General features: G+C 43.3%; 1 protein-coding gene across 1 annotated transcript in view; it reads left to right on the top strand.

Annotated features, from left to right (window-relative positions):
• Positions 1-25,757, top strand: part of ATP8B3 (ATPase phospholipid transporting 8B3) — a 652,733-nt gene that overhangs the window by 64,832 nt on the left and 562,144 nt on the right. Inside the window, exon 4 of the mRNA XM_069740644.1 lies at positions 2,919-3,017. Coding sequence (XP_069596745.1) covers positions 2,919-3,017 — 99 coding nt within the window. The remainder of the gene's footprint in view (positions 1-2,918; positions 3,018-25,757) is intronic.

Raw genomic sequence — 25,757 nt, 5'->3', positions numbered from 1 at the left:
CAAGATGATGGTGAAGTCCAGGTAGCTGGTGAAGATGGAATGGTTCCATTTCTCATAATTGGCTCAGTAGAAAGCCTTAAGAACATTCAAATGCTTCTTGAATACCAGGTGAGATTCCTGCGGGAAATAGAGCAGCTAAGAATGGACCAGCTGCAGATTAATAAAAAGCTGCAGAATATAAGATGGCAACCACTTCCAACCCAGGGTATGGAGATATGAAAAGATACCCTAAAGAATAGAAGAGTTCAAAGTAGTGAATCCTCTGTTAGCTCAAGGTTCAGTGACCCAGGCGGGAGACCCGGTAGCAGACGTAGTAGCGAAGAGTCAGATTCAGACCAGTCACTAGGCTCGATTGGACGTGGACTCATGACCGCAACAACAGTGCGAGGCGGCCATGGAAAGAGAGGTCACGAGAAGGGGTACACTTGGAAAGTGGATAGACTAAAAAGGGTGTAGTGACACAGACAGATGGTGATTCAAGGGTTGAAGTCCAAGGCCGACAAACTGACCGCTGGGGGCAGGGGAGGCCTAACAAAGGTGTGATGTTGAATGATGCCCAAAACCAACTGAGACAGTTGTCTCGACTTGTCGGGCAAGGTGACATGGGTACCCGGTATCGGGAACCCTGGTTTATGTCAAGTGTTCAACCCCGAAAGTTTCAATAGAGGGAGAAGGTATGTGGTGCAGTGACCCATGTTACAGCCAGGGGGCGCTGTGTGTGCACTTCACGATGCGCTTGGAGGCATAATTATGATGGTGAATTAGGGAATGGCATTATTGTAAAAAGCCGGTATTTGTCCCAGAGGTGCTCTGCGCTGTTAGCCCAAAATGACATGGTTATGATGGGACTAGTTCCACAAGTGTTTGTTGGGTTTACTTAAAAGGGCGGGCTTATAGGGTTAGCTGGTGAGCTGGGCAGGACTGGCTAACCACACACACCACCCAAGTATGGGGGTGGCTACAGCTACATAATGTGACCAGGGTGTGGGTTACATGTTGGAGAGTGTTTGGATCTGTATGGCCCATGTGCAAGGTCCTGGAAGAGGTCAGGTCTGTGTTGGAAGCTCCTGTGAGTGGAGGTTTCCTGGAAGCACCTAGCGAGACCATGGAACTGGACAGTCGGTGTTGGAAGCTCCTGTGAGTGGAGGCTTCTTGGAAGCAGCTAGAGAGACCATGGACCTGGAGGGTTGGTGTTGGAAGCTCCTGTGAGTGGAGGCTTCCTGGATGCACCTAGAGAGACTGTGGCCCTGTACGGTCGGTGTTGGAGTCTCCTGTGAGTGGAGACTTCCTGGAAGCATTTGGAGAGACCGTGGACCTACAGAGCCTGAGATGGCTTCTGTGTTGTCAAAGACAGGACTGACATGGCGTCGGTGTGAGGAGCGGAGCTCCTGGAAGGCAACCCCGGACAAGGGGATTATAATATACGGAATAGAAGTTTATCTGCTGCATGAACAGACTTGAGGTCGTGACAAGTTCATGAATGTAATGAAATTAACTTTATGTGGTTTATGATAATTAATAAACCAAATAGTCTGACTTATGTGGAGAAACCATGCCTGAGTGCTTGAATCCCGTGCCAAGCGAGTGTCCCCCAACCCACTCAGGTAGCGCATTCGCTCATCCCTATTCATAACTCCAGTCAAGTTTCGTGTTAATAACTTCTATCTTGGTTCTGCTTTTGTATTTACACGTGGAAACACACAAGGGAATATACAGCTCTGGCAAAAATTAAGAGACCACCACATCAAAACTCTGTCATGGGCAGCCCAATCTCCAGACCTGAACTCCATTGAAAACCTCTGGAATGTAATCAAGAGGATGATGGATAGTCACAAGCCATCAAACAAAGAAGTGCTTAAAGTTTTGCACCAGAAGCAGTGTGAAAGACTGGTGGAAAGCATGCCAAGACGCATGAAAGCTGTGATTAACAATCATGGTTATTCCACAAAATATTGATTTCTGCACTCTTTCTGAGTTAAAACATTAGTATTATTGTTTCTAAATGATTATGAACTTGTTTTCTTTGCATTAATTGAGGTGTGAAAGCACTGGTGTCTTTTGTATAATTTTGACCATTTTCTTGGTCAGAAAAAAATACTAAATTTATAGAATAAAAGAACAATTTACATTTTACTTAAAAATATACCTATAAAGAGAAAAATCAGACAAACTGAACATTTTGCAGTGGTCTCTTAATTTTTTGCCAGAGCTGTATATGTAAAATCACACTCGCTGTGAAGAACCTTCCTGTTTTAACTCATAGAAGCTGATTCATTAAAGGGTTTTTCTCACAAACAAAAGTTAATTTTAATCAATAGATCATGTAATAAGTTCAATAATTGGATGTATCTAAATATAATGATCCTGTGCTTAGATAATCTTATAAATGTGCCCCTGCTGTGTATTGTGTAATGGCTCTGTCTGACCATACTGGGACATGGTCTGATCATATCACAGCTCCTGGGCAGGGGAAGAAGACACAGCCATTACACAGTACACAGCAGGGGCACATTTATAAGATTATCACAGCACAGGAACATTTTATTTAAACACATCCAATTGTGGAAGTTATTATTATTCCACGATTAAAATTAACTTTTGTTAGTGGGAAAGCCCTTTAAAGTCTAGTGTTGCACACAAAAGTGTTAATGAAGGCCTCGCTGGAGAATGCCTGAAAATGATGCAAATTTTCAAAGGTTTTTATGCAAATTTTTCTGGTATAAAACATTTGATGAATTGCACCTATAAAGTTCTGTAAGAAGACACTGCAGTTTGACAAGAATTAATAATGTGTGTTACAGTACTGTGAAACAAAATATATGGCAGTGCTTCCTATAAAAACTAATAAAACAGCAGAGAGCAGAACAGAACTTGTTATTGCATATTCTAACACTATTAAATTACTAACTTACTTACAGACTGTTCCTGTAATATCCACGCTGCCATGGTTCGCTATTATGATACCCTTGCTTATTCTGCTGGTTATAAGAGGGATCAAAGACCTTCTTGATGACATTGTAAGTACCATGATTTTAATATCTTACCATCACATTTGTGGCATATATTCAGCTTTAATAGTAATAAAGTTTTAACAGCTAGGGAAAAATGATGCAAATTAAAATTAGAAATGTTTAAAGATAATCTGTGATCAGGTTTTTGCCACGTAATCTGAGAGCAGCATCATGTAGAGACAGAGAGACTCTGATTCTAGCAACATGTCACTGCTTGCTGTAGTTTTAATAAAACTACTGTTTTAGTGGCAGCAGAATATCACTAGAGGACTAGTATACCTGCTGCCATGTAGTCCTCCATATTCAAGAGCTCTGCATAACCCTGTCCCATGCACTGTTAGATAGCTATCTGCCTATGCACAGTGTACACATAAAGCAGTTAATCAGTGGTGTGGGTGGGGTTATACAGAGCTCAGCACTCAGAGATATGGTAGATCTGTAGCAGAGAAAGTAGTGATCTTATCAAAACTGCAGTAAGCAGCCCAGTAAAGGTACCTTCACACATAACGATTTCGTTAACGATATAGTTGCTTTTTGTGATGTAGCAACGATATCGTTAACTAAATCATTATGCGGGACAGCGACCAACGATCAGGCCCCTGCTGGGAGATCGTTGGTCGCTGGGAATGATCAGGACCTTTTTTTTGGTCGCTGATCACCCACTGTCATCGCTGGATCGGAGTGTGTGACGCCGATCCAGCGATGTGTTCACTGGTAACCAGGGTAAATATCGGGTTAAGATTGCCTTGTGCAGGCATGTACTACGGAGGACAGAGAATGAACTTCAATCCAATATTGCAGCCAGCGGGTAAGGAAAGGGTGAATCAAACACCCGAAAACCCCGCCTCTATGGCTGAAGATTGTTCCCTCAAAATTCAGGTGACAGAGTCCCTTTAAGGAAAGGTCTTCAAGTGCTTTAGTAGAAGAATTGAAACAATGTCACAAAACCTTCATACATCGAGGCAATGAAAGCCATTACTGTTGGGCCATTTTGTTCCCTATGATGCTGCATTTAATTTTTGCTTTCCCATGGCATTAGGCTTATTGTCCATACTGTAAAAAAAAGAATTACAAGAACACTGAACACAATAGTGTGGACAGGTGCAAACTTCTATGACTACATAATATACAAGGAAAAAAATACAGCAGATTATTGTAAGCGCTAAGCAGGGCCAGTTTAAGACAAAATGAGGCTCTGGACAGTAGTTTAAAATAGAGCCCCAAATGCTAACATATTGCACCATCACAAATAAACATTTAGGTTGCATTTACATGGTCTCAGATCAGACCACTAAACAAGCACGATCGACAATATTGAAGTGACTTGGTGCTTGCTTACCGGCCTCTTTACACAGGCTGATGAAGAATGATGGGCACAGAATGATCAGTTTGTAGCAATAACCGGTCTGTCTAATCAGACAGGGGTGTTGCTAGCGCAAACATTCTGGGCTTCTGCACCGAATGTTTTGCCCATAGCCCTGGATCTCCTGCCAGACTGCAGTGGGGGTGACAGCGAGTCAGGTGAAAGTTACTCTGCCTGTGCACTGACCGCTGCTTCCCCACTGCTGTGATCCCTGCCTCTCAGGCCTGTGGTTTACCTTCCCTTGCTGTGTTGAGAGGTGTATGGCTGCAAAAAGGAGGATGCGTGCTGTACAATTGCATCCTACTGTCTCAGTGATCAGAGCAGCCTCTAGTGTCGGCTCAGGAGGGGTGGGTCAGAAGTCACAGCATGTCAGAGACCAGAGGGTCACAACAGCAAACTTCGTGAAGTGATCCATCATCACCAAGCAATGTTCGTAATCGTTGATGTGCTGGGCCAATGGTTAGATAATCTATCATTAGCAACTCCAGCGGAGCAGATGTCGCTATGGCTTGTATGGGGGCTCTATGTTGGCTAACTCACAGCTCCAACAACATTGACAGGTTTCTTCCACTGCTGATTTCAAATGAGGATGAAATACCAGTCCTTGTAGCCACTGAAAGGTTTTCTCCTGTCCAAAATGAGCCCCTCTTTCGTGCACCTCTGTGGCCACTTGAGACAGCAGCGTATCAGGAATCACGGTTTGCCAGGTGATGCTCAGCTCCCACGGCAGTAGAACCTTTCGGTACAGAATCCCACCACTCAATTGTAGACTTTCCCAGTGTCGCAGTATCCGCAGGACACCAAGGGACAGAGTATCTCTCTCTTGCTGACTGGGTAACTGTTTTGAAGACACCTATTGTCTAAGTTGAGCCAGTTCTTTGTTCTCCTGTTGTATTCGGACCCATTCAATATGGGACTGTCCCAGTAGACAGGCTTGAGTCGCTGTCTGCACCTGCTCCAACATGGCTGCCACCGTCCTAGTAGAATCTCTGAATATAGGAACCTCCTCAGCCTCCAATTCTTCGTCAGGGTTGGGCCTGGGTTTCCCATAGTCCACTCGGGACAAGGCATCAGCATGGGTTTTCTCTGCTCCACGCTGGTAAGTGATTTTGTAGTGGAACTTTGCCATCCAGGCAACCCAATGCTGTTCCAGCTCCCCAAGTTTTGCTCTCTCCAAGTGGGCCAATGGATTGTTATCTGTACGCACATGGACTTTGGAGCTGGACAGATACTCTGCAAACTTCTCCGTCATGGCCCACACCAATGCCAACAACTCCAGCTTAAAGGAACTGTAGTTTTCCGGGTTCCTCTCAGAATCATGTAAGGAACAACTCGCATAGGCGATCACTCGCTCTTCTCCCATCTGAATTTGGGACAACACTGCTCCGAATCCATGTAGACTCCCATCTGTATACAGAATGAACGGCTGCGTGAAGGTGGCATAGGCCAGCACTGGTCAAGGCCAAATTCAGGGCTTGAAATTCTTCCTCTTGTCGTTCACCCCATTGTACAGTTCTGTTTTCTTGCACTATATGGCACTCTCTTTAATAACTCCAGTAGTGGGTTCACGATAAAGGTGAAATTCTTTATGAAGCGTCTGAAATATCCTGTGAGTCCTAGGAAAGCTCACACATCTTTCACGGTCTTTGGGGTAGGCCAATCTTGCACCGCAGCAATCTTTTCACTAGATGGTCTCACTCCTTCCGCGGAGATGACATGTCCTAGATATTCAATTTGAGTGCAGAACAGATGACACTTCTGAGGCCTCACTTTTAGCCCATGTTATTGCAGGCGACTCAGTACTTGTTCGAGTCTCTGAAGATGTCCTTCAAACGAGGGAGCAAAAACAATGATGTCATCCAGATAAATCAGGGTGGCCTCAAAGTTTAAATCTCCCAAGCATCTTTCCATGAGCTGCTGAAACGTGTCTGGGGCGTTGGCTAGGCCAAAAGGCATCAAACTCGAATAACCCCATTGGGAGTATGAAGGCTGTTTTGGCTCGGTCTTGCTTGAACTTAGGCACTTGCCAGTAGCCACTGGCAATATCCATGGTGGAAAAGTACTTAGCATTCCCCAGAGTGGACAAGGACTCCTCAATCCTCGGCAGCGGGTACGAGCCCGACACCGTAAGGCATTAAGCTTGCAGTAATCCACACAGAAACGTAATGTCCCGTCCTTCTTCCGCACCAACACGATGGGGGCAGCCCAGGGGGTCTGGCTTTCTCGAATCACCCCCTTCTAGAGCATCTGGGACAGCATACCTTTCACCTCTTGTTACATTTGGGGAGGGATCTGACGATAACGCTCTCCTATGGGCGCGATATTTCTAGTAGCAATCTCATGGGTGATTGTCGTGGTGCACCCAAAATCGTTCTCGTGTTTTGCAAACACATTCTGATATTTTCCTAACAGGGCCTCCACCTGCTGTACTTACTGGGGTGCGAGTTCAGTTAGTTCAGCTCTCATCTGCTCTAGAATCCGACGCTCCTCTTTCAAATGCCGCGGGTCAGGTGGCAATGCCGTGTCCACGGTCACCATCCAGGGATTTCCTTGTTTGACGGTTAGCTGTACGGCCTGCGGTGGCACCAACTCTTCTGTCATGCCCATGATGTGGGCCACTTCACTACTGGGGGGTAAGGTTACATCTTTCTTCTCCAAATTCACACAGCGCACAAGTACTGCTCCATCTCGCACCGTACCTAACGTTTGTGATACAAGAATTCCTGGCGGTAGCTGCTCGGGAATGCTCAGCCCAATCTGTACTTCCACGCTTTCCAGGGGGGTACAAGCCCGGATGGGCAGGGTCAGCATGGTTTGACCTGGCGGTATGACTCGATTGAATGAAGTAGGGGCAATTACCTTCCCCAATGTCTTTACACAACTGGAGGTCTCTTGGGCTTGGGCGGCTCTAATCAGCTGCTTAAGGATTTTTCTCTGGGGCGTTTGAGTACTCCATTGTTTAAGGAATCTATCTGGGGACTCATGGATAAGGAGACTTCCAAACTCCTTCAGAACATTCATGCCCAACATGACTGTATGTTCCTCACTGGCCTCTCCGGCTGTCAGCACCACCCCTTTACTTCCCAAGTCTTTCCTGCTGACCACTATATTCATCCAGACCACCCCTGTGACCGGGAGGGGCAATTGATTGGCTGCCATGAGCTTGATCACTCGACCCCATTCAGGCCGCATCGCTTCAGTCAATTGCCGACAGAAGTATACTCCGAGCATTGTGGTCACCTGAGAACCCATATCAACTAAACAGTGTACAGCTCATCCATTCATCTCGGCCCAGACTAGGGGGTACACAGACACCAGATTTGTGGGACTTCTAGTACTCCTTCTTAACGGAACAGGCTCCAGGCGGCGTGCTCCAGGCGGCGTCCCCCAGGCTTGGAGCCCCTTAGTTTAACGGACGGCGCTGGAGAGACCTTCCCCTTTGGGTGCACCACCGGGCCACATGTCCTAACCTTCTGCAGCTATAACATGCCGTGGGTCCTCCCCCACGGTCCATTCTTATCTCTCACCGGGGAACAGGCTCTCGACGATTTTTAGGAGGGCTGACAGCTACGGCTGGGTTTTTTTTGTTTCAGCCAATTCTTTGTGTATCTGCTGTATTTCCTTACACAAATCTTCTACCCATTGGGGTGCAGTAACTGTGTTGGTGGACACCTCCCCACTCCAAACCTTCCCCACATGAACTGTCATTCCCTGATCCTGCTCGCGCATGCGCGCCTCACTTCCTATTTCAGAGAAGGTCATACTAGGTTGACTCTCAGGCTTTCCTGCAAAACCTGCTTCAGCATCACATCACGTAGGCCTGTCACAAGCTGGGCTTTCGAGACTACTCAGGTCTCTTCATCAGGTCTATGCCTGATGAAGAGACCTGAGTAGTCTCAAAATCTTGCAATTTGTTACCATCTTTTCAGTTAGCCATTAAAAGGTATCAACCACTGAGGACTCTCAATTCTAAATATTTTACTATTAACTAGCTAACACGGTACCAAGATATATATCTTGCCTGTATAAAGTATTAGTAGAACTTTATCCAGGGTGTCTCTTGCCTGTGGGGGCCGGAGCCTGACAGAATCCCTGGCCTCCCTGTCTAAAGCCTTTTCAAAAAACCTGATCTGCACATCCAAACATAGACTGAGTGTGAACAGGTGCTGAACCCAAAGTCGCCAACTCGTATATAGTTAAATAAATAGGGCAGCACACTGCAGCGCAAAAACATGCAAACTTGAAAACACGAAATTTAAACTGCATTACTGCACTAGAAATATGAAAAATGAGAGCTTTTAGCGCATAAAAATGGCCAATTTTATGTGTACCTCGTAGCCACTTTACGGCATCTCTCTTATACGAGGTCCTACTCTAAACCTACCTCGCTGAGAATAAACGTCTCCATCTGAATGGGTACATGTGAAACCTCTCCTTGGACTCAAATTCTCTCTCACTGTGGAGGGGTACTGGACCTACTATAATTAAAACACCTGAAGCTAGGAGGCAGGGAGTGCACGATCAGAAGGCTAGAGAATACATTTCAAAAAACCTGATCTGCACATCCAAACATAGACTGAGTGTGAACAGGTGCTGAACCCAAAGTCGCCAACTCGTATATAGTTAAATAAATAGGGCAGCACACTGCAGCGCAAAAACATGCAAACTTGAAAACACGAAATTTAAACTGCATTACTGCACTAGAAATATGAAAAATGAGAGCTTTTAGCGCATAAAAATGGCCAATTTTATGTGTACCTCGTAGCCACTTTACGGCATCTCTCTTATACGAGGTCCTACTCTAAACCTACCTCGCTGAGAATAAACGTCTCCATCTGAATGGGTACATGTGAAACCTCTCCTTGGACTCAAATTCTCTCTCACTGTGGAGGGGTACTGGACCTACTATAATTAAAACACCTGAAGCTAGGAGGCAGGGAGTGCACGATCAGAAGGCTAGAGCAGAGGTCCCCAACTCCAGTCCTCAAGGCCCACCAACAGGTCATGTTTTCAGGATTTCCTTTGCATTGCACAGGTGATGCAATTATTACCTGGGCAAGACTAAGGAAATCCTGAAAACATGACCTGTTGGTGGGCCTTGAGGACTGGAGTTGGGGACCTCTGGGCTAGAGAATACATTTCAAAAAACCTGATCTGCACATCCAAACATAGACTGAGTGTGAACAGGTGCTGAACCCAAAGTCGCCAACTCGTATATAGTTAAATAAATAGGGCAGCACACTGCAGCGCAAAAACATGCAAACTTGAAAACACGAAATTTAAACTGCATTACTGCACTAGAAATATGAAAAATGAGAGCTTTTAGCGCATAAAAATGGCCAATTTTATGTGTACCTCGTAGCCACTTTACGGCATCTCTCTTATACGAGGTCCTACTCTAAACCTACCTCGCTGAGAATAAACGTCTCCATCTGAATGGGTACATGTGAAACCTCTCCTTGGACTCAAATTCTCTCTCACTGTGGAGGGGTACTGGACCTACTATAATTAAAACACCTGAAGCTAGGAGGCAGGGAGTGCACGATCAGAAGGCTAGAGAATACATTTCAAAAAACCTGATCTGCACATCCAAACATAGACTGAGTGTGAACAGGTGCTGAACCCAAAGTCGCCAACTCGTATATAGTTAAATAAATAGGGCAGCACACTGCAGCGCAAAAACATGCAAACTTGAAAACACGAAATTTAAACTGCATTACTGCACTAGAAATATGAAAAATGAGAGCTTTTAGCGCATAAAAATGGCCAATTTTATGTGTACCTCGTAGCCACTTTACGGCATCTCTCTTATACGAGGTCCTACTCTAAACCTACCTCGCTGAGAATAAACGTCTCCATCTGAATGGGTACATGTGAAACCTCTCCTTGGACTCAAATTCTCTCTCACTGTGGAGGGGTACTGGACCTACTATAATTAAAACACCTGAAGCTAGGAGGCAGGGAGTGCACGATCAGAAGGCTAGAGAATACATTTCAAAAAACCTGATCTGCACATCCAAACATAGACTGAGTGTGAACAGGTGCTGAACCCAAAGTCGCCAACTCGTATATAGTTAAATAAATAGGGCAGCACACTGCAGCGCAAAAACATGCAAACTTGAAAACACGAAATTTAAACTGCATTACTGCACTAGAAATATGAAAAATGAGAGCTTTTAGCGCATAAAAATGGCCAATTTTATGTGTACCTCGTAGCCACTTTACGGCATCTCTCTTATACGAGGTCCTACTCTAAACCTACCTCGCTGACAATAAACGTCTCCATCTGAATGGGTACATGTGAAACCTCTCCTTGGACTCAAATTCTCTCTCACTGTGGAGGGGTACTGGACCTACTATAATTAAAACACCTGAAGCTAGGAGGCAGGGAGTGCACGATCAGAAGGCTAGAGAATACATTTCAAAAAACCTGATCTGCACATCCAAACATAGACTGAGTGTGAACAGGTGCTGAACCCAAAGTCGCCAACTCGTATATAGTTAAATAAATAGGGCAGCACACTGCAGCGCAAAAACATGCAAACTTGAAAACACGAAATTTAAACTGCATTACTGCACTAGAAATATGAAAAATGAGAGCTTTTAGCGCATAAAAATGGCCAATTTTATGTGTACCTCGTAGCCACTTTACGGCATCTCTCTTATACGAGGTCCTACTCTAAACCTACCTCGCTGAGAATAAACGTCTCCATCTGAATGGGTACATGTGAAACCTCTCCTTGGACTCAAATTCTCTCTCACTGTGGAGGGGTACTGGACCTACTATAATTAAAACACCTGAAGCTAGGAGGCAGGGAGTGCACGATCAGAAGGCTAGAGAATACATTTCAAAAAACCTGATCTGCACATCCAAACATAGACTGAGTGTGAACAGGTGCTGAACCCAAAGTCGCCAACTCATATATAGTTAAATAAATAGGGCAGCACACTGCAGCGCAAAAACATGCAAACTTGAAAACACGAAATTTAAACTGCATTACTGCACTAGAAATATGAAAAATGAGAGCTTTTAGCGCATAAAAATGGCCAATTTTATGTGTACCTCGTAGCCACTTTACGGCATCTCTCTTATACGAGGTCCTACTCTAAACCTACCTCGCTGAGAATAAACGTCTCCATCTGAATGGGTACATGTGAAACCTCTCCTTGGACTCAAATTCTCTCTCACTGTGGAGGGGTACTGGACCTACTATAATTAAAACACCTGAAGCTAGGAGGCAGGGAGTGCACGATCAGAAGGCTAGAGAATACATTTCAAAAAACCTGATCTGCACATCCAAACATAGACTGAGTGTGAACAGGTGCTAAACCCAAAGTCGCCAACTCGTATATAGTTAAATAAATAGGGCAGCACACTGCAGCGCAAAAACATGCAAACTTGAAAACACGAAATTTAAACTGCATTACTGCACTAGAAATATGAAAAATGAGAGCTTTTAGCGCATAAAAATGGCCAATTTTATGTGTACCTCGTAGCCACTTTACGGCATCTCTCTTATACGAGGTCCTACTCTAAACCTACCTCGCTGAGAATAAACGTCTCCATCTGAATGGGTACATGTGAAACCTCTCCTTGGACTCAAATTCTCTCTCACTGTGGAGGGGTACTGGACCTACTATAATTAAAACACCTGAAGCTAGGAGGCAGGGAGTGCACGATCAGAAGGCTAGAGAATACATTTCAAAAAACCTGATCTGCACATCCAAACATAGACTGAGTGTGAACAGGTGCTGAACCCAAAGTCGCCAACTCGTATATAGTTAAATAAATAGGGCAGCACACTGCAGCGCAAAAACATGCAAACTTGAAAACACGAAATTTAAACTGCATTACTGCACTAGAAATATGAAAAATGAGAGCTTTTAGCGCATAAAAATGGCCAATTTTATGTGTACCTCGTAGCCACTTTACGGCATCTCTCTTATACGAGGTCCTACTCTAAACCTACCTCGCTGAGAATAAACGTCTCCATCTGAATGGGTACATGTGAAACCTCTCATTGGACTCAAATTCTCTCTCACTGTGGAGGGGTACTGGACCTACTATAATTAAAACACCTGAAGCTAGGAGGCAGGGAGTGCACGATCAGAAGGCTAGAGAATACATTTCAAAAAACCTGATCTGCACATCCAAACATAGACTGAGTGTGAACAGGTGCTGAACCCAAAGTCGCCAATTCGTATGTAGTTAAATAAATAGGGCAGCACACTGCAGCGCAAAAACATGCAAACTTGAAAACACGAAATTTAAACTGCATTACTGCACTAGAAATATGAAAAATGAGAGCTTTTAGCGCATAAAAATGGCCAATTTTATGTGTACCTCGTAGCCACTTTACGGCATCTCTCTTATACGAGGTCCTACTCTAAACCTACCTCGCTGAGAATAAACGTCTCCATCTGAATGGGTACATGTGAAACCTCTCCTTGGACTCAAATTCTCTCTCACTGTGGAGGGGTACTGGACCTACTATAATTAAAACACCTGAAGCTAGGAGGCAGGGAGTGCACGATCAGAAGGCTAGAGAATACATTTCAAAAAACCTGATCTGCACATCCAAACATAGACTGAGTGTGAACAGGTGCTGAACCCAAAGTCGCCAACTCGTATATAGTTAAATAAATAGGGCAGCACACTGCAGCGCAAAAACATGCAAACTTGAAAACACGAAATTTAAACTGCATTACTGCACTAGAAATATGAAAAATGAGAGCTTTTAGCGCATAAAAATGGCCAATTTTATGTGTACCTCGTAGCCACTTTACGGCATTTCTCTTATACAAGGTCCTACTCTAAACCTACCTCGCTGAGAATAAACGTCTCCATCTGAATGGGTACATGTGAAACCTCTCCTTGGACTCAAATTCTCTCTCACTGTGGAGGGGTACTGGACCTACTATAATTAAAACACCTGAAGCTAGGAGGCAGGGAGTGCACGATCAGAAGGCTAGAGAATACATTTCAAAAAACCTGATCTGCACATCCAAACATAGACTGAGTGTGAACAGGTGCTGAACCCAAAGTCGCCAACTCGTATATAGTTAAATAAATAGGGCAGCACACTGCAGCGCAAAAACATGCAAACTTGAAAACACGAAATTTAAACTGCATTACTGCACTAGAAATATGAAAAATGAGAGCTTTTAGCGCATAAAAATGGCCAATTTTATGTGTACCTCGTAGCCACTTTACGGCATCTCTCTTATACGAGGTCCTACTCTAAACCTACCTCGCTGAGAATAAACGTCTCCATCTGAATGGGTACATGTGAAACCTCTCCTTGGACTCAAATTCTCTCTCACTGTGGAGGGGTACTGGACCTACTATAATTAAAACACCTGAAGCTAGGAGGCAGGGAGTGCACGATCAGAAGGCTAGAGAATACATTTCAAAAAACCTGATCTGCACATCCAAACATAGACTGAGTGTGAACAGGTGCTGAACCCAAAGTCGCCAACTCGTATATAGTTAAATAAATAGGGCAGCACACTGCAGCGCAAAAACATGCAAACTTGAAAACACGAAATTTAAACTGCATTACTGCACTAGAAATATGAAAAATGAGAGCTTTTAGCGCATAAAAATGGCCAATTTTATGTGTACCTCGTAGCCACTTTACGGCATCTCTCTTATACAAGGTCCTACTCTAAACCTACCTCGCTGAGAATAAACGTCTCCATCTGAATGGGTACATGTGAAACCTCTCCTTGGACTCAAATTCTCTCTCACTGTGGAGGGGTACTGGACGTACTATAATTAAAACACCTGAAGCTAGGAGGCAGGGAGTGCACGATCAGAAGGCTAGAGAATACATTTCAAAAAACCTGATCTGCACATCCAAACATAGACTGAGTGTGAACAGGTGCTGAACCCAAAGTCGCCAACTCGTATATAGTTAAATAAATAGGGCAGCACACTGCAGCGCAAAAACATGCAAACTTGAAAACACGAAATTTAAACTGCATTACTGCACTAGAAATATGAAAAATGAGAGCTTTTAGCGCATAAAAATGGCCAATTTTATGTGTACCTCGTAGCCACTTTACAGCATCTCTCTTATACGAGGTCCTACTCTAAACCTACCTCGCTGAGAATAAACGTCTCCATCTGAATGGGTACATGTGAAACCTCTCCTTGGACTCAAATTCTCTCTCACTGTGGAGGGGTACTGGACCTACTATAATTAAAACACCTGAAGCTAGGAGGCAGGGAGTGCACGATCAGAAGGCTAGAGAATACATTTCAAAAAACCTGATCTGCACATCCAAACATAGACTGAGTGTGAACAGGTGCTGAACCCAAAGTCGCCAACTCGTATATAGTTAAATAAATAGGGCAGCACACTGCAGCGCAAAAACATGCAAACTTGAAAACACGAAATTTAAACTGCATTACTGCACTAGAAATATGAAAAATGAGAGCTTTTAGCGCATAAAAATGGCCAATTTTATGTGTACCTCGTAGCCACTTTACGGCATCTCTCTTATACGAGGTCCTACTCTAAACCTACCTCGCTGAGAATAAACGTCTCCATCTGAATGGGTACATGTGAAACCTCTCCTTGGACTCAAATTCTCTCTCACTGTGGAGGGGTACTGGACCTACTATAATTAAAACACCTGAAGCTAGGAGGCAGGGAGTGCACGATCAGAAGGCTAGAGAATACATTTCAAAAAACCTGATCTGCACATCCAAACATAGACTGAGTGTGAACAGGTGCTGAACCCAAAGTCGCCAACTCGTATATAGTTAAATAAATAGGGCAGCACACTGCAGCGCAAAAACATGCAAACTTGAAAACACGAAATTTAAACTGCATTACTGCACTAGAAATATGAAAAATGAGAGCTTTTAGCGCATAAAAATGGCCAATTTTATGTGTACCTCGTAGCCACTTTACGGCATCTCTCTTATACAAGGTCCTACTCTAAACCTACCTCGCTGAGAATAAACGTCTCCATCTGAATGGGTACATGTGAAACCTCTCCTTGGACTCAAATTCTCTCTCACTGTGGAGGGGTACTGGACCTACTATAATTAAAACACCTGAAGCTAGGAGGCAGGGAGTGCACGATCAGAAGGCTAGAGAATACATTTCAAAAAACCTGATCTGCACATCCAAACATAGACTGAGTGTGAACAGGTGCTGAACCCAAAGTCGCCAACTCGTATATAGTTAAATAAATAGGGCAGCACACTGCAGTGCAAAAACATGCAAACTTGAAAACACGAAATTTAAACTGCATTGCTGCACTAGAAATATGAAAAATGAGAGCTTTTAGCGCATAAAAATGGCCAATTTTATGTGTACCTCGTAGCCACTTTACGGCATCTCTCTTATACGAGGTCCTACTCTAAACCTACCTCGCTGAGAATAAACGTCTCCATCTGAATGGGTACATGTGAAACCTCTCCTTGGACTCAAATTCTCTCTCACTGTGGAGGGGTACTGGACCTACTATAATTAAAACACCTGAAGCTAGGAGGCAGGGAGTGCACGATCAGAAGGCTAGAGAATACATTTCAAAAAACCTGATCTGCACATCCAAACATAGACTGAGTGTGAACAGGTGCTGAACCCAAAGTCGCCAACTCGTATATAGTTAAATAAATAGGGCAGCACACTGCAGCGCAAAAACATGCAAACTTGAAAACACGAAATTTAAACTGCATTACTGCACTAGAAATATGAAAAATGAGAGCTTTTAGCGCATAAAAATGGCCAATTTTATGTGTACCTCGTAGCCACTTTACAGCATCTCTCTTATACGAGGTCCTACTCTAAACCTACCTCGCTGAGAATAAACGTCTCCATCTGAATGGGTACATGTGAAACCTCTCCTTGGACTCAAATTCTCTCTCACTGTGGAGGGGTACTGGACCTACTATAATTAAAACACCTGAAGCTAGGAGGCAGGGAGTGCACGATCAGAAGGCTAGAGAATACATTTCAAAAAACCTGATCTGCACATCCAAACATAGACTGAGTGTGAACAGGTGCTGAACCCAAAGTCGCCAACTCGTATATAGTTAAATAAATGGGGCAGCACACTGCAGCGCAAAAACATGCAAACTTGAAAACACGAAATTTAAACTGCATTACTGCACTAGAAATATGAAAAATGAGAGCTTTTAGCGCATAAAAATGGCCAATTTTATGTGTACCTCGTAGCCACTTTACGGCATCTCTCTTATACGAGGTCCTACTCTAAACCTACCTCGCTGAGAATAAACGTCTCCATCTGAATGGGTACATGTGAAACCTCTCCTTGGACTCAAATTCTCTCTCACTGTGGAGGGGTACTGGACCTACTATAATTAAAACACCTGAAGCTAGGAGGCAGGGAGTGCACGATCAGAAGGCTAGAGAATACATTTCAAAAAACCTGATCTGCACATCCAAACATAGACTGAGTGTGAACAGGTGCTGAACCCAAAGTCGCCAACTCGTATATAGTTAAATAAATAGGGCAGCGCACTGCAGCGCAAAAACATGCAAACTTCAAAACACGAAATTTAAACTGCATTACTGCACTAGAAATATGAAAAATGAGAGCTTTTAGCGCATAAAAATGGCCAATTTTATGTGTACCTCGTAGCCACTTTACGGCATCTTTCTTATACGAGGTCCTACTCTAAACCTACCTCGCTGAGAATAAACGTCTCCATCTGAATGGGTGCATGTGAAACCTCTCCTTGGACTAAAATTCTCTCTCACTGTGGAGGGGTACTGGACCTACTATAATTAAAACACCTGAAGCTAGGAGGCAGGGAGTGCACGATCAGAAGGCTAGAGAATGCATTTCAAAAAACCTGATCTGCACATCCAAACATAGACTGAGTGTGAACAGGTGCTGAACCCAAAGTCGCCAACTCGTATATAGTTAAATAAATAGGGCAGCACACTGCAGCGCAAAAACATGCAAACTTGAAAACACGAAATTTAAACTGCATTACTGCACTAGAAATATGAAAAATGAGAGCTTTTAGCGCATAAAAATGGCCAATTTTATGTGTACCTCGTAGCCACTTTACGGCATCTCTCTTATACGAGGTCCTACTCTAAACCTACCTCGCTGAGAATAAACGTCTCCATCTGAATGGGTACATGTGAAACCTCTCCTTGGACTCAAATTCTCTCTCACTGTGGAGGGGTACTGGACCTACTATAATTAAAACACCCGAAGCTAGGAGGCAGGGAGTGCACAATCAGAAGGCTAGAGAATACATTTCAAAAAACCTGATCTGCACATCCAAACATAGACTGAGTGTGAACAGGTGCTGAACCCAAAGTCGCCAACTCGTATATAGTTAAATAAATAGGGCAGCACACTGCAGCGCAAAAACATGCAAACTTGAAAACACGAAATTTAAACTGCATTACTGCACTAGAAATGTGAAAAATGAGAGCTTTTAGCGCATAAAAATGGCCAATTTTATGTGTACCTCGTAGCCACTTTACGGCATCTCTCTTATACGAGGTCCTACTCTAAATCTACCTCGCTGAGAATAAACGTCTCCATCTGAATGGGTACATGTGAAACCTCTCCTTGGACTCAAATTCTCTCTCACTGTGGAGGGGTACTGGACCTACTATAATTAAAACACCTGAAGCTAGGAGGCAGGGAGTGCACGATCAGAAGGCTAGAGAATACATTTCAAAAAACCTGATCTGCACATCCAAACATAGACTGAGTGTGAACAGGTGCTGAACCCAAAGTCGCCAACTCGTATATAGTTAAATAAATAGGGCAGCACACTGCAGCGCAAAAACATGCAAACTTGAAAACACGAAATTTAAACTGCATTACTGCACTAGAAATATGAAAAATGAGAGCTTTTAGCGCATAAAAATGGCCAATTTTATGTGTACCTCGTAGCCACTTTACGGCATCTCTCTTATACGAGGTCCTACTCTAAACCTACCTCGCTGAGAATAAACGTCTCCATCTGAATGGGTACATGTGAAACCTCTCCTTGGACTCAAATTCTCTCTCACTGTGGAGGGGTACTGGACCTACTATAATTAAAACACCTGAAGCTAGGAGGCAGTGAGTGCACGATCAGAAGGCTAGAGAATACATTTCAAAAAACCTGATCTGCACATCCAAACATAGACTGAGTGTGAACAGGTGCTGAACCCAAAGTCGCCAACTCGAATATAGTTAAATAAATAGGGCAGCACACTGCAGCGCAAAAACATGCAAACTTGAAAACACGAAATTTAAACTGCATTACTGCACTAGAAATATGAAAAATGAGAGCTTTTAGCGCATAAAAATGGCCAATTTTATGTGTACCTCGTAGCCACTTTACGGCATCTCTCTTATACGAGGTCCTACTCTAAACCTACCTCGCTGAGAATAAACGTCTCCATCTGAATGGGTACATGTGAAACCTCTCCTTGGACTCAAATTCTCTCTCACTGTGGAGGGGTACTGGACCTACTATAATTAAAACACCTGAAGCTAGGAGGCAGGGAGTGCACGATCAGAAGGCTAGAGAATACATTTCAAAAAACCTGATCTGCACATCCAAACATAGACTGAGTGTGAACAGGTGCTGAACCCAAAGTCGCCAACTCGTATATAGTTAAATAAATAGGGCAGCACACTGCAGCGCAAAAACATGCAAACTTGAAAACACGAAATTTAAACTGCATTACTGCACTAGAAATATGAAAAATGAGAGCTTTTAGCGCATAAAAATGGCCAATTTTATGTGTACCTCGTAGCCACTTTACGGCATCTCTCTTATACGAGGTCCTACTCTAAACCTACCTCGCTGAGAATAAACGTCTCCATCTGAATGGGTACATGTGAAACCTCTCCTTGGACTCAAATTCTCTCTCACTGTGGAGGGGTACTGGACCTACTATAATTAAAACACCTGAAGCTAGGAGGCAGTGAGTGCACGATCAGAAGGCTAGAGAATACATTTCAAAAAACCTGATCTGCACATCCAAACATAGACTGAGTGTGAACAGGTGCTGAACCCAAAGTCGCCAACTCGAATATAGTTAAATAAATAGGGCAGCACACTGCAGCGCAAAAACATGCAAACTTGAAAACACGAAATTTAAACTGCATTACTGCACTAGAAATATGAAAAATGAGAGCTTTTAGCGCATAAAAATGGCCAATTTTATGTGTACCTCGTAGCCACTTTACGGCATCTCTCTTATACGAGGTCCTACTCTAAACCTACCTCGCTGAGAATAAACGTCTCCATCTGAATGGGTACATGTGAAACCTCTCCTTGGACTCAAATTCTCTCTCACTGTGGAGGGGTACTGGACCTACTATAATTAAAACACCTGAAGCTAGGAGGCAGGGAGTGCACGATCAGAAGGCTAGAGAATACATTTCAAAAAACCTGATCTGCACATCCAAACATAGACTGAGTGTGAACAGGTGCTGAACCCAAAGTCGCCAACTCGTATATAGTTAAATAAATAGGGCAGCACACTGCAGCGCAAAAACATGCAAACTTGAAAACACGAAATTTAAACTGCATTACTGCACTAGAAATATGAAAAATGAGAGCTTTTAGCGCATAAAAATGGCCAATTTTATGTGTACCTCGTAGCCACTTTACGGCATCTCTCTTATACGAGGTCCTACTCTAAACCTACCTCGCTGAGAATAAACGTCTCCATCTGAATGGGTACATGTGAAACCTCTCCTTGGACTCAAATTCTCTCTCACTGTGGAGGGGTACTGGACCTACTATAATTAAAACACCTGAAGCTAGGAGGCAGGGAGTGCACGATCAGAAGGCTAGAGAATACATTTCAAAAAACCTGATCTGCACATCCAAACATAGACTGAGTGTGAAGAGGTGCTGAACCCAAAGTCGCCAACTCGTATATAGTTAAATAAATAGGGCAGCACACTGCAGCGCAAAAACATGCAAACTTGAAAACACGAAATTTAAACTGCATTACTGCACTAGAAATATGAAAAATGAGAGCTTTTAGCGCATAAAAATGGCCAATTTTATGTGTACCTCGTAGCCACTTTACGGCATCTCTCTTATACGAGGTCCTACTCTAAACCTACCTCGCTGAGAATAAACGTCTCCATCTGAATGGGTACATGTGAAACCTCTCCATGGACTCAAATTCTCTCTCACTGTGGAGGGGTACTGGACCTACTATAATTAAAACACCTGAAGCTAGGAGGCAGTGAGTGCACGATCAGAAGGCTAGAGAATACATTTCAAAAAACCTGATCTGCACATCCAAACATAGACTGAGTGTGAACAGGTGCTGAACCCAAAGTCGCCAACTCGAATATAGTTAAATAAATAGGGCAGCACACTGCAGCGCAAAAACATGCAAACTTGAAAACACGAAATTTAAACTGCATTACTGCACTAGAAATATGAAAAATGAGAGCTTTTAGCGCATAAAAATGGCCAATTTTATGTGTACCTCGTAACCACTTTACGGCATCTCTCTTATACGAGGTCCTACTCTAAACCTACCTCGCTGAGAATAAACGTCTCCATCTGAATGGGTACATGTGAAACCTCTCCTTGGACTCAAATTCTCTCTCACTGTGGAGGGGTACTGGACCTACTATAATTAAAACACCTGAAGCTAGGAGGCAGGGAGTGCACGATCAGAAGGCTAGAGAATACATTTCAAAAAACCTGATCTGCACATCCAAACATAGACTGAGTGTGAACAGGTGCTGAACCCAAAGTCGCCAACTCGTATATAGTTAAATAAATAGGGCAGCACACTGCAGCGCAAAAACATGCAAACTTGAAAACACGAAATTTAAACTGCATTACTGCACTAGAAATATGAAAAATGAGAGCTTTTAGCGCATAAAAATGGCCAATTTTATGTGTACCTCGTAGCCACTTTACGGCATCTCTCTTATACGAGGTCCTACTCTAAACCTACCTCGCTGAGAATAAACGTCTCCATCTGAATGGGTACATGTGAAACCTCTCCTTGGACTCAAATTCTCTCTCACTGTGGAGGGGTACTGGACCTACTATAATTAAAACACCTGAAGCTAGGAGGCAGTGAGTGCACGATCAGAAGGCTAGAGAATACATTTCAAAAAACCTGATCTGCACATCCAAACATAGACTGAGTGTGAACAGGTGCTGAACCCAAAGTCGCCAACTCGAATATAGTTAAATAAATAGGGCAGCACACTGCAGCGCAAAAACATGCAAACTTGAAAACACGAAATTTAAACTGCATTACTGCACTAGAAATATGAAAAATGAGAGCTTTTAGCGCATAAAAATGGCCAATTTTATGTGTACCTCGTAGCCACTTTACGGCATCTCTCTTATACGAGGTCCTACTCTAAACCTACCTCGCTGAGAATAAACGTCTCCATCTGAATGGGTACATGTGAAACCTCTCCTTGGACTCAAATTCTCTCTCACTGTGGAGGGGTACTGGACCTACTATAATTAAAACACCTGAAGCTAGGAGGCAGGGAGTGCACGATCAGAAGGCTAGAGAATACATTTCAAAAAACCTGATCTGCACATCCAAACATAGACTGAGTGTGAACAGGTGCTGAACCCAAAGTCGCCAACTCGTATATAGTTAAATAAATAGGGCAGCACACTGCAGCGCAAAAACATGCAAACTTGAAAACACGAAATTTAAACTGCATTACTGCACTAGAAATATGAAAAATGAGAGCTTTTAGCGCATAAAAATGGCCAATTTTATGTGTACCTCGTAGCCACTTTACGGCATCTCTCTTATACGAGGTCCTACTCTAAACCTACCTCGCTGAGAATAAACGTCTCTATCTGAATGGGTACATGTGAAACCTCTCCTTGGACTCAAATTCTCTCTCACTGTGGAGGGGTACTGGACCTACTATAATTAAAACACCTGAAGCTAGGAGGCAGGGAGTGCACGATCAGAAGGCTAGAGAATACATTTCAAAAAACCTGATCTGCACATCCAAACATAGACTGAGTGTGAACAGGTGCTGAACCCAAAGTCGCCAACTCGTATATAGTTAAATAAATAGGGCAGCACACTGCAGCGCAAAAACATGCAAACTTGAAAACACGAAATTTAAACTGCATTACTGCACTAGAAATATGAAAAATGAGAGCTTTTTGCGCATAATAATGGCCAATTTTATGTGTACCTCGTAGCCACTTTACGGCATCTCTCTTATACGAGGTCCTACTCTAAACCTACCTCGCTGAGAATAAATGTCTCCATCTGAATGGGTACATGTGAAACCTCTCCTTGGACTCAAATTCTCTCTCACTGTGGAGGGGTACTGGACCTACTATAATTAAAACACCCGAAGCTAGGAGGCAGGGAGTGCACGATCAGAAGGCTAGAGAATACATTTCAAAAAACCTGATCTGCACATCCAAACATAGACTGAGTGTGAACAGGTGCTGAACCCAAAGTCGCCAACTCGTATATAGTTAAATAAATAGGGCAGCACACTGCAGCGCAAAAACATGCAAACTTGAAAACACGAAATTTAAACTGCATTACTGCACTAGAAATATGAAAATTGAGAGCTTTTAGCGCATAAAAATGGCCAATTTTATGTGTACCTCGTAGCCACTTTACGGCATCTCTCTTACACGAGGTCCTACTCTAAACCTACCTCGCTGAGAATAAACGTCTCCATCTGAATGGGTACATGTGAAACCTCTCCTTGGACTCAAATTCTCTCTCACTGTGGAGGGGTACTGGACCTACTATAATTAAAACACCTGAAGCTAGGAGGCAGGGAGTGCACGATCAGAAGGCTAGAGAATACATTTCAAAAAACCTGATCTGCACATCCAAACATAGACTGAGTGTGAACAGGTGCTGAACCCAAAGTCGCCAACTCGTATATAGTTAAATAAATAGGGCAGCACACTGCAGCGCAAAAACATGCAAACTTGAAAACACGAAATTTAAACTGCATTACTGCACTAGAAATATGAAAAATGAGAGCTTTAGCGCATAAAAATGGCCAATTTTATGTGTACCTCGTAGCCACTTTATGGCATCTCTCTTATACGAGGTCCTACTCTAAACCTACCTCGCTGAGAATAAACATCTCCATCTGAATGGGTACATGTGAAACCTCTCCTTGGACTCAAATTCTCTCTCACTGTGGAGGGGTACTGGACCTACTATAATTAAAACACCTGAAGCTAGGAGGCAGGGAGTGCACGATCAGAAGGCTAGAGAATACATTTCAAAAAACCTGATCTGCACATCCAAACATAGACTGAGTGTGAACAGGTGCTGAACCCAAAGTCGCCAACTCGTATATAGTTAAATAAATAGGGCAGCACACTGCAGCGCAAAAACAGCACCTGTTCACACTCAGTCTATGTTTGGATGTGCAGATCAGGTTTTTTGAAATGTATTCTCTAGCCTTCTGATCGTGCACTCCCTGCCTCCTAGCTTCAGGTGTTTTAATTATAGTAGGTCCAGTACCCCTCCACAGTGAGAGAGAATTTGAGTCCAAGGAGAGGTTTCACATGTACCCATTCAGATGGAGACGTTTATTATCAGCGAGGTAGGTTTAGAGTAGGACCTCGTATAAGAGAGATGCCGTAAAGTGGCTACGAGGTACACATAAAATTGGCCATTTTTATGCGCTAAAAGCTCTCATTTTTCATATTTCTAGTGCAGTAATGCAGTTTAAATTTCGTGTTTTCAAGTTTGCATGTTTTTGCGCTGCAGTGTACTGCCCTATTTATTTAACTATATACGAGTTGGCGACTTTGGGTTCAGCACCTGTTCACACTCAGTCTATGTTTGGATGTGCAGATCAGGTTTTTTGAAATGTATTCTCTAGCCTTCTGATCGTGCACTCCCTGCCTCCTAGCTTCAGGTGTTTTAATTATAGTAGGTCCAGTACCCCTCCACAGTGAGAGAGAATTTGAGTCCAAGGAGAGGTTTCACATGTACCCATTCAGATGGAGACGTTTATTCTCAGCGAGGTAGGTTTAGAGTAGGACCTCGTATAAGAGAGATGCCGTAAAGTGGCTACGAGGTACACATAAAATTGGCCATTTTTATGCGCTAAAAGCTCTCATTTTTCATATTTCTAGTGCAGTAATGCAGTTTAAATTTCGTGTTTTCAAGTTTGCATGTTTTTGCGCTGCAGTGTGCTGCCCTATTTATTTAACTATATACGAGTTGGCGACTTTGGGTTCAGCACCTGTTCACACTCAGTCTATGTTTGGATGTGCAGATCAGGTTTTTTGAAATGTATTCTCTAGCCTTCTGATCGTGCACTCCCTGCCTCCTAGCTTCAGGTGTTTTAATTATAGTAGGTCCAGTACCCCTCCACAGTGAGAGAGAATTTGAGTCCAAGGAGAGGTTTCACATGTACCCATTCAGATGGAGACGTTTATTCTCAGCGAGGTAGGTTTAGAGTAGGACCTCGTATAAGAGAGATGCCGTAAAGTGGCTACGAGGTACACATAAAATTGGCCATTTTTATGCGCTAAAAGCTCTCATTTTTCATATTTCTAGTGCAGTAATGCAGTTTAAATTTCGTGTTTTCAAGTTTGCATGTTTTTGCGCTGCAGTGTGCTGCCCTATTTATTTAACTATATACGCGTTGGCGACTTTGGGTTCAGCACCTGTTCACACTCAGTCTATGCTTGGATGTGCAGATCAGGTTTTTTGAAATGTATTCTCTAGCCTTCTGATCGTGCACTCCCTGCCTCCTAGCTTCAGGTGTTTTAATTATAGTAGGTCCAGTACCCCTCCACAGTGAGAGAGAATTTGAGTCCAAGGAGAGGTTTCACATGTACCCATTCAGATGGAGACGTTTATTCTCAGCGAGGTAGGTTTAGAGTAGGACCTCGTATAAGAGAGATGCCGTAAAGTGGCTACGAGGTACACATAAAATTGGCCATTTTTATGCGCTAAAAGCTCTCATTTTTCATATTTCTAGTGCAGTAATGCAGTTTAAATTTCGTGTTTTCAAGTTTGCATGTTTTTGCGCTGCAGTGTGCTGCCCTATTTATTTAACTATATACGAGTTGGCGACTTTGGGTTCAGCACCTGTTCACACTCAGTCTATGTTTGGATGTGCAGATCAGGTTTTTTGAAATGTATTCTCTAGCCTTCTGATCGTGCACTCCCTGCCTCCTAGCTTCAGGTGTTTTAATTATAGTAGGTCCAGTACCCCTCCACAGTGAGAGAGAATTTGAGTCCAAGGAGAGGTTTCACATGTACCCATTCAGATGGAGACGTTTATTCTCAGCGAGGTAGGTTTAGAGTAGGACCTCGTATAAGAGAGATGCCGTAAAGTGGCTACGAGGTACACATAAAATTGGCCATTTTTATGCGCTAAAAGCTCTAATTTTTCATATTTCTAGTGCAGTA

This window comes from Ranitomeya imitator, chromosome 1, assembly GCF_032444005.1.
Source record: "Ranitomeya imitator isolate aRanImi1 chromosome 1, aRanImi1.pri, whole genome shotgun sequence".
NCBI lineage: Eukaryota > Metazoa > Chordata > Amphibia > Anura > Dendrobatidae > Ranitomeya > Ranitomeya imitator.
The sequence above is the reverse complement of the archived record's forward strand: the minus strand, read 5'-3'. Positions and strand labels throughout refer to the sequence as shown.